Here is a 10,282-nt window from a genome sequence, read left to right on the forward strand (position 1 = left end):
AGGTACGAGGTGGAAGGATGGAGTGAAAAAGATTTTGAGCGATCAGGGCCTGAACATACAGGAGGGTGAGAGGCCTTCAAGGAATAGAGTGAATTGGATAGGGGAGAAAGAATACTTCCCACGCATTCCTCACGTGTCGTAGAAGGCGACTAAAGGGGATGGGAGCAGGGGGCTAGAAACCCTCCCCCTCTTGTATTTTTAGCTTTCTAAAAGGGGAAACAGAAGAAGGAGTCACACAGGGAGTGCTCATCCTCCTCGAAGGCTCAGATTGGGGTGTCTAAATGTGTGTGGATGTAACTAAGATGAGAAAAAAAGGAGAGATAGGTAGTATGTTCGAGGAAAGGAACCTGGATGTTTTGGCTCTGAGTGAAATGAAGCTCAAGGGTAAAAAGTGGTTTGGGAATGTTTTGGGAGTAAAGTCAGGGGTTGGTGAGAGGACAAGAGCAAGGGAAGGAGTAGCACTACTGAAACAGGAGTGGTGAGAGTATGTGATAGAGTGTAAGAAAGTAAACTATAGATTGATATAGGTAAAACTGAAAGGGGATGGAGAGAGATGGGTGATTATTGGTGCCTAAGCACCTGAGCATGAGAAGAAAGATCATGAGAGGCAAGTGTTTTGGGAGCAGCTGAGCGAGTGTGTTAGTAGTTTTGATGCACAAGACCAGGCTATATTGATGGGTGATTTGAATGCAAAGGTGAGTAATGTGGCAGTTGAGGGAATAATTGGTGTACATGGGGTGTTCAGTGTTGTAAATGGAAATGGTGAAGAGCTTGTACATTTCTGTGCTGGAAAAGGACTGGTGATTGGGTATACCTGGTTTAAAAAGAGAGATATACATAAGTATACGTATGTAAGTAGGAGAGATGGCCAGAGAGTGTTATTGGATTACATGTTAATTGATAGGCACATGAAAGAGAGACTTTTGGATGTTAATGTGCTGAGAGGTGCAACTGGAGGGATGTCTGATCATTATCTTGTGGAGGCGAAGGTGAAGATTTGTAGAGGTTTTCAGAAAAGAAGAATGTTGGGATGAAGAGAGTGGTGAGAGTAAGTGAGCTTGGGAAGGAGACTTGTGTGAGGAAGTACCAGGAGAGACTGAGTGTAGAATGGAAAAAGGTGAGAACAAAGGACGTAAGGGAAGTGGGGGAGGAATGGGATGGATTTAGGGAAGCAGTGATGGCTTGCGCCAAAGATGCTTGTGGCATGAGAAGCGTGGGAGGTGGGCAGAAAAGAAAGGGTAGTGAGTGGTGGGATGAAGAAGTAAGATTATTAGTGAAAGAGAAGAGAGAGGCATTTGGACAATTTTTGCAGGGAAATAGTGCAAATGACTGGGAGATGTATAGAAGAAAGAGGCAGGAGGGCAAGAGGAAGGTGCAAGAGGTGAAAAAGAGAGCAAATGAGAGTTGGGGTGAGAGAGTATCATTAAATTTTAGGGAGAATAAAAAGATGTTTTGGAAGGAGGTAAATAAAGTGCGTAAGAGAAGATAACAAATGGGAACATCGATGAAGGAGGCTAATGGGGAGATAATAACAAGTGGTGGTGATGTGAGAAGGAGATGGAGTGAGTATTTTGAAGGTTTGTTGAATGTGTTAGAGATGATAGAGTGGCAGATATAGGGTGTTTTGGTCGAGGTGGTGTGCAAAGTGAGAGGGTTAGGGAGAATGATTTGGTAAACAGAGAAGAGGTAGTAAAAGCTTTGTGGAAGATGAAAGCCGGCAGGGCTGCGGGTTTGGGTGGTATTGCAGTGGAATTTATTAAAAAAGGGGGTGACTGGTTGGTAAGGATATTTAATATATGTATGACTCATGGTGAGGTGCCTGAGGATTGGCAGAATGCATGCATAGTGCCATTGTACAAAGGCAAAGGGGATAAAAGGTGAGTGCTCAAATTACAGAGGTACAAGTTTATTGTGTATTCCTGGGAAATTATATGAGAGGGTATTGAATGAGAGGATGAAAGCATGTACAGAGCATCAGATTGGGGAAGAGCAGTGTGGTTTCAGAAGTGGTAGAGGATGTGTGGATCAGGTGTTTGCTTTGAAGAATGTATGTGAGAAATACTTAGATAAGCAAATGGATTTGTATGTAGCATTTATGGATCTAGAGAAGGCATATGATAGAGTTGATAGAGATGCTCTGTGAAGGTATTAAGAATATATGGTGAGGGAGGGAAGTTGCTAGAAGCAGTGGAAAATTTTTATCGAGGATGTAAGGCATGTGTACGAGTAGGAAGAGAGGAAAGTGATAGGTTATCAGTGAATGTCGGTTTGCGGCAGAGGTGCATGATTTCTCCATGGTTGTTTAATTTGTTTATGGATGGGGTTGTTCAGGAGGTGAATGCAAGAGTTTTGGATAGAGGGGCAAGTATGCAGTCTGTTGTGGATGAGAGGGCTTGGAAAGTGAGTCAGTTGGTGTCCGCTGATGATACGGTGCTGGTGGCTGATTCGGGTGAGAAACTACAGAAGCTGGCAACTTAGGAACAAGTCAGTTGGGGGGTAAGTTTGAATGGAGAAAAACTGGAGGAAGTGAATTGTTATAGATATCTGGGAGTGGATTTGGCAGCGGATGGAACCATGGAAGTGGAAGTGAGTCACAGGGTGGGGGAGGGGACGAAAGTTCTGGGAGCATTGAAAATTGTGTGGAAGGTGAGAGCATTATCTCGCAAAGCAAAAATGGGTGTGTTTGAAGGAATAGTGGTTCCAACAATGTTATATGGTTGCGAGGCGTGGACTATAGATGGAGTTGTGCGGAGGAGGGTGGATGTGTTGGAAATGAGATGTTTGACAATATATGGTGTGAGGTGGTTTGATTAAGTAATGAAAGGGTAAAAGAGATATGTGGTAATAAAAGAGTGTGGTTGAGAGAGCAGAAGAGGGTGTTTTGAAATGGTTTGGTCACATGGAGAGAATGAGTGAGGAAAGATTGACAAAGAGGATATATGTGTCAGAGGTAGAGGGAACGAGGAAAAGTGGGAGACCAAATTGGAGGTGAAAGGAAGGAGTGAAAAAGATTTTGAGGGATTGGGGCCTGAACATGCAGGAGGGTGAAAGGCATGCAAGGAATAGAGTGAATTGGAATGATGTGGTATACCAGGGATGACGTGCTGTCAATGGATTGAACCAGGGCATGTGAAGCACCTGCGGTAAGCCATGGAAAGTTTTGTGGGGCCTGGATGTGGAAAGGGAGCTGTGGTTTTGGTGCATATACATGACAGCTAGAGACTGAGTGTGAATGAATGTGGCCTTTGGTGTCTTTTCCTAGCACTATCTCGCGCACATGTTGGGGGAGGGGGTTGTCATTTCATGTGTGGTGGGTTGGCGACAGGAATGAATAAAGGCAGCAAGTATGAATTATGTACATGTGTGTATATATATGTATGTGTATGTATTTATATGTATAAGTTGAAATGTATAGGTATGTATATGTGTGTGTGTGGACTTGTATGTATATACATGTGTATGTGGGTGGGTTGGGCCATTCTTTCGTCTGTTTCCTTGCGCTACCTCACTAACGCGGGAGACTGCGACAAAGTATAATAAATAGAAAAAAAATATGTTTACAATATTTCCTGTGACAATTGGTTAGTGTAACTGTGCCACAGCTGTTGCTGCTAACATTTTGTATAACTGTCTCTTTACATCTTTATGCCTATTCCCTTTGGGAACTCTCTCAAGGGGATAGCCATGGCTAAAGAGTCTCATTAACTGTTAGACTCCAGTGCTGCTTCTAAGCTTGAGTTTCCCCTCCTTAACAGGCCACTGACAAAGGGCAACTCTAGTGCAGTGTTTTCATAGGCTCCTACCTAATGTTCCTACCAATCAGCTTCTACCTATTATGTCTACCTAATGTTCCATTGTATAGCATTTAAAGGAAACCTGTACATGTACTGTATATTGATTATTCTTAAGTTTCTTGTGCTGATTAATATCATATTATAATAATTACAACTAACATGAAAATATTACCAAAATTGTGTGTGTGTATATTTACTAGTCCTCTATGTACTCTTGCATCTGCTGGTAGTGTTAGAGTTCAAACTGCTTAAGGGGTGTTTATGGGTAAACATTCATTTGTTCACTGCTCAAACTTTCACTTTTGCACTATGATTAAGAATTGTTTTTTTTATAGTTTCCCTCAACATTTATTAGACATTTATTCAGTCTGTGTACAGTAAGTGGTGTTTCTCTGACTGTCCATGTGAAGTTGCCTATTTTCACTTATTTTAGCTGTATTGGGAGGGACTTCTATATTTATATGGCCACAGCTCTTGAACTTTGATGTCATTTAAATTTCTAAACTTTTGTGTGCTGTCAGCAATTGCAGTTTCGATGGCTTGTTCCTGATACTATTTCTAAAAATTTTTTTTTTTTTTTTAATCTTCTTGTTAAGAATATAGATATTTAGTTACAAGGAGCTTCATATATATAGAGAGAAAGATACATACCACAGAGCTAAATTTGCTTTCTTTTTCAAAAAGCAAACTTCACACCCATTTGAAATGGTTGCCGAATCAGATAATTTAGCAGGTGATGTAAAACACCCAAAAGCCCTTCTCTTTTCCTTATTCCATCCTAACCTCCTCCACCACTGTACGAAGCCCTTAGCACCCCATTTTCTGGTAATTTCTCAAAAGTTATCATATTATACAGAGTGTGTTCTGTGTATTTGTGGTAGTTTGTTAGTTATTTGGTATTTTTGTTTGTATATTTTTGTCCTTCAGTCCTGAACCCTATGGTTGAGTTGAAACCTGAAATAAGAAATAATGCAGTTCTCTGTAACATGAAGTGTTGAAGTCTATAACATGGCATATCACATGACCCTGGTGTATTTTAGGGGGTAAAGTATGTAGGGCAATTTTGATTATGAAGATAATTTTGATATGCAGTTTCAAAGTGGCTACTCAACTCTGGGGTTCAACCTAGAGTAGAGGACCAAGTTATTTTGCATGAAATATGTCCAGAACTCAACCTGTGGCTTAGAATAGAGGGTTGCTCCTTTTCAAGTAAAACATGGTATAGAATTAATATTTTGTGTTTAGTCCTTTATCAAAATAGCTTTTTTTAAAAAAAACTTCAATTTCATAATTGAATATGTTGTGTAGCTTGCAAACTGTATTAATGTTCCTTGGTTTGATTTTTGTTTGATGATACAATACCATGCAGCATAGTGCATTTGCCTTCTTTTCTTAGGTGCGAGTCAAAAGGCAAGCAGCAAAGTGACTTCAGAGAATGACCTTATAGGTTATGATGGTTTGGGTGGTCATCATAAAGTGGATACCTTTCCCAAACCAAGACCTGCTTACCTCAAAAAGAAGACTGGCGTCAAAGTGGTAACAAGGGGTGGTTCAGGCGTTAGAGTACAAAGTACCACCCTCAAGAATTTCTTTGTGAATGTATTTGATGATTAGAATGAGAGATCATGTGTTTTGTCCATTAGAGAGGTCAGTGTAAAAGGCTATTTTGAGCTATGAAATAACAAGCTGTATATTTTTGAACCTATAATTCTTGTTACCTTATATCTTTGTGTAGCAGTTACAGATAGGTAGAGTGACCAGTGAAGAAGAAAATTCTCACAGGGTTGTTCTATTAATGTTTATATATGAATGGGGCCTTTGTCGTCTTTTCCAGCGCTACCTCGCACACATGAGGGAGGAGGGGATGTTATTCCATGTGTGGCGAGGTGGCGATGGGAATGAATAAAGGCAGTGTGAATTGTGTGCATGTGTATATATGTATATGTCTGTGTGTGTATATGTATATGTACATTGAGATGTATGGGTATGTATATTTGCGTGTGGGGACGTGTATGTATATACATGTGTATGGGGTGGGTTGGGCCATTTCTTTCGTCTGTTTCCTTGCGCTACCTCGCAAACGCGGGAGACAGTGACAAAGCAAAATAAATGAATAAATATATTTTTTTCATAATTCTTCACCATTTTCTCCACAGCGATGTAGTGTTAGGAAGAAATGAAGAATGGTTTCATTTGCCAACATCCACTCTCTAATTTTCTTGTATATTGCACAAAAATCAAAGCCCCATATCTATGGTCAAACCCAAGGCCTTTCTTTGGTTTCCTCTGATCGCTTCATGTGCTATTTCAGCACATTGACAGTATGCTGCCCTTTGATTATCTCCTTGCTCCAATTTGCTCTGTTTCATGGATGCTTCACACCCTCCTGTATGTTCAGGCCCTGACCATTCAAATCATCTTTCACTCCATCCTTCCACCTTCTTGATTTCCACCTCCTCCTCCTTGTTCCCTCTTAGTCAGACTCCCATCACTCATCCTTTGTGTTTGTTCAGACAATTTCAGCGCACCTTCAGCTCTATTATACATTTTCATCTCCCTACCACAGTGCTTTTGTTCTTTCATTTCTTATTCAGTCGATTCTCCTCACACCATGTATTGTTCTCAGATAGTTTATTTACATCGTATTCACTCTCTTCCATAATTTTTTTTCTCTCGGGCCCATGCCTCTCATCTGTACAACACTGTTGGCACTACTATACCATCAGCCATACCCATATTTGCCTTACAGACAGTGACTTTTCATTCCATACTCTTCTCAATATGTCCAGGACCTTAGTTCCAATGTTTCCATATATATATATATATTTAACAGTGAAACAGATTACAGTTTCATCAGAGAATTTCTTGCTTCATAGGAGGCTGTCATGCCCCTTCTGAATGTAGCACAGCATTGTAGCTGCAGGAACTCATGGAAAAGGGGTATTAGGGTAAAACTGTAATAATTTCTGAAAGGGGTCCTTCACTCACTCTCATACAAGTAGTGCAATTAAAACCTCAAAGAACTTTCTTGCTATAATCTCTGACACAACATAAACTTTCTTATTAAACAGTTTGTCTTATTTGCAAATCAAGCACTTACTGATATATGTGGACACTTCTGGCTACACAATAAAATCCTACAGGCACCTTACCATACTCTATACATATGTAGAAAGCCAAACTAACCAATTATCATCATAGTCAACTCCTTTCTTAAGAAATTCAACTGCAAATGCAATACCATCCACTCCAGCCACCTTGCCACATTTCATCTTATGCAAGGCTTTCACCACGTCTTCTCTCTTCACCAAAGCCCTCTTTGTGATTGTCTCACTTCACATACCACGTCAACCCAAACACCCTACATCTGCTAACATATCATCAAACACATTCAACAGTCCTTCGAAATACTCACTTCATCTTTTATGCATCTCATCACTTCTTGTTACCACTACCCATTTGCCGCCTTCACTGGTATTCCCATTTATTATCTTGTTTTTTGCACACTATTAATCTCCTCCCAAAACATCTTGTTTTCCCTGAAGTTTATTGATACTTATCCAGTCTCTCATTTGCCCTTTTTCAACCCCTGTACCTTCTTCTTGACCTGCTACTTTCTCTTATACATCTCCCTATCATTTGATGTCCTTCCCTTTATGTAAAGCCCATACATCTATTTCTCTTTCACTAGTAACTTTACTTTGTCATCCCACCACTCGCTGTCCTTTCTATACTTTCTCATCCCACCACGTGCTACCCTTTCTAACTTATCCACCTCCCATTTTATGCATGCTTCTTGCATCCTTTGCAAATGCTAGGGCTGCAACCCAAAATACCTCCGATTCCTCACACTTTTCCCTAGGATCATTTAGTCTCACCTTTTGCCATTCTACAATCAATCTTTCATGGTATGTCTTCATACAAGTTTCTTTTCCAAGCTCATTCTCTTTCACCATTCTTTTCTCTCATAACATTTCTTCTTTTCCAAAAACCTCTATAAATCTTCATCCCACTACATCCCAGTATCTGCCCCTATCACCACATTCACATGCAAAAGTCTCCTTTGCATGCCCAACAATTAATACATAATCCAATAATTCCCACTGACCATCTTTCCTACTCTCATATGTATACTTGTATGTGCCCTCATTTTAAACTAGGTATTACCAATCACAAGCCCTTTTCAACACACATCTCCACAAGCTGTTCACCATTTCCATTCATATTACATATTGAATACCCCAGTTAACTGCCTCATTTAAATCATGCATTACTCATACCTGGTCTCCTGCATCAAAAGTGCTGACACAGTTGCTCACCTGCTTCCAAAATACCTGCCTTTCATGATCTTTCTGTTCATGGCCAGGTGCATAATATACATAAATTACGAGATGTTTACAGGACTGCCTGCTAGAGGTTCCACTGGGAGTGAAAAGTCAAATCTTGCAAGGCTGTATCTCTGGAAGTACAGTCTCAACAAAGAACTTCCAACTCAAAGGAGTCTACATTTCTTTGCTGCTGCAAGTAGTGGAGCCATAGGATGTGGGAACCTTTAAAAAGGTCCTGAGTAACAACAGGACTCATTCATAAAATTTGGTCCTGGGATAATTATAGATAAAAACAAAAATTGGTGATCCCAGACTCTACCTGCATGAAGTTACTCCATGAGTGAGGTTACCTTTGGTATGGATCTATCACTGGGAATACAGTTTCATCAAAGACTTTCTAACTTTGAAGTGTTCATATTTCCCAGCTACTGGAAGAAGCACAGCTTTGGGCAGCTGCAGCCCCAGGTAAGCAATCCTGAATTGCACCAAGCCTCTTTCTTTGATATTGGTCTTGGGGAATTACAAGTAAATAAATTATCTTTCTTTCCATACCTCTGATACCTGTATCCTTCTGGAACTCCCTCAAGAGGGTGGCCACAGCAATAAAGGCTCCATAACTAGTGAACTCTAATGCTGCTGCTTAGCCTTTAGTGCCTCAACCTTAACAGGCCAATGGCAGGGAGCAAGTCTAGCATAGTGTTTGCAAAGTCTCCTACCTAATGTTCCTACTGAATACTGCTCCTGCCTAATGATCCTTCCTAAATGTTCCTACTACTTCTGTCTTTGCTCCAACCAAATTGGAGATGGAAGGATGGAGTGGAAAAATTTTGAGCAATCAGGGCCTGAGCATCCAGGAGGGTGAGAGGCATGCAAGGAATAGAGTGAATTGGAATGATGCAGTATACTGGGGTCAGTGTGCTGTCAGTGGACAACCAGGGCATGTGAAATGTCTAGGGTAAACCATTGAAAGGTTTGTGAGGCCTGGATGTGGATAGGGAGCTGTGGTTTCAGTGCATTACACATGACAGCTAGAGAATGAGTGTGAACGAATGTGGCCTTTATGTCTGTTTTCCTGGCACTACCTCGCTGAAGCAGGTGGTAACAATGCAGTTTCCTGTGGAGTGGGGTAGTGCCAGGAATGGATGAAGGCAAGCAAGTATGAATATGTATGTGTGTATATATATATACGTACGTATGTTTATGTTGATATGTATATGTGCGTGTATGGGTGTTTATGTATATATATGAGTGGATGGGCCATTCTTTGTCTGTTTCTTGACGTTACCTCACTGACATGGGAAGCGGCAATCAAGTATAATAAATATGAATAAATACATGTATCAAGTTGTTCAAGTCTGCCTGTACAGTATGAGAATACTCCACAGCTGAAAAGTCACTTTTGACAAAGTTGTGTCACTCACTGGAAACTGTATATATAATGATTCATGTACACATGTTTTTAAAACTCTGTGACAGTTCTGATATATGATTTCAAGCTATTGTTTGTAACCATAAGTATTATTTTAGATAATGGTGAAATGCTTAAAAAATTAGTCACTTTTTCTGGAATTATCTCCTTTTTTTTTTTTTTTTTTTACAAAACTGTAAAAATATTTTTTCTATTTCATCTTCATATCCTTTCCATAGGTTGTAATAGAGTAATATATATGTGTTTTTATACCAGTATCTACTGTGTGTTTGTTAAACTTGTGACAGTTAACCACATATATATATATGGTGTAATTTATATTGAAATAAATTTTGTCATACTACCATGTGTATACAGAAATGAATCCTTTTAAGTTTCTTATTCTCTTGTCATAATATACATAGAATTGATTTTTTTTCATGTACCTCTTCCTCAAAATGGCTTGGTCATCCTGTAAGTTGAGAATTAATCTCGAAGATCCAAGGAGTTAGAAACCAGATTCCCAGCGAGGGCACACAATATGATTAGTAACAAGTTGGATGTAATTGTTTAGTTTGTTGGTGTCATATTTTGAGGCCAAAAACAGTTGGATTTTAGTTCAGTGATACTGAAATTATGTCATTAATAAGATACATAAGACACATCCAAAAATGCCAATTCCACCAAAAGATGCTAACTTTTCATATACATTTTCATTTTTTTCATACATACTCACCATTTCCAGCGTGAGC

The 10,282-nt window shown here is 39.8% G+C and overlaps 1 protein-coding gene across 1 annotated transcript in view; it reads left to right on the forward strand.

The window, feature by feature from the left end:
* LOC139757899 (E3 ubiquitin-protein ligase TRAIP-like) overlaps positions 1-9,877 on the forward strand; it is a 46,125-nt gene extending 36,248 nt beyond the window's left edge. Inside the window, exon 12 of the mRNA XM_071678836.1 lies at positions 5,191-9,877. Within this exon, the coding sequence (XP_071534937.1) occupies positions 5,191-5,408 (218 nt within the window). The 3' untranslated portion in view covers positions 5,409-9,877. The remainder of the gene's footprint in view (positions 1-5,190) is intronic.
* The last annotated feature ends 405 nt before the right edge of the window (positions 9,878-10,282 follow it).

Source organism: Panulirus ornatus, chromosome 2 (assembly GCF_036320965.1).
Source record: "Panulirus ornatus isolate Po-2019 chromosome 2, ASM3632096v1, whole genome shotgun sequence".
Lineage (NCBI taxonomy): Eukaryota > Metazoa > Arthropoda > Malacostraca > Decapoda > Palinuridae > Panulirus > Panulirus ornatus.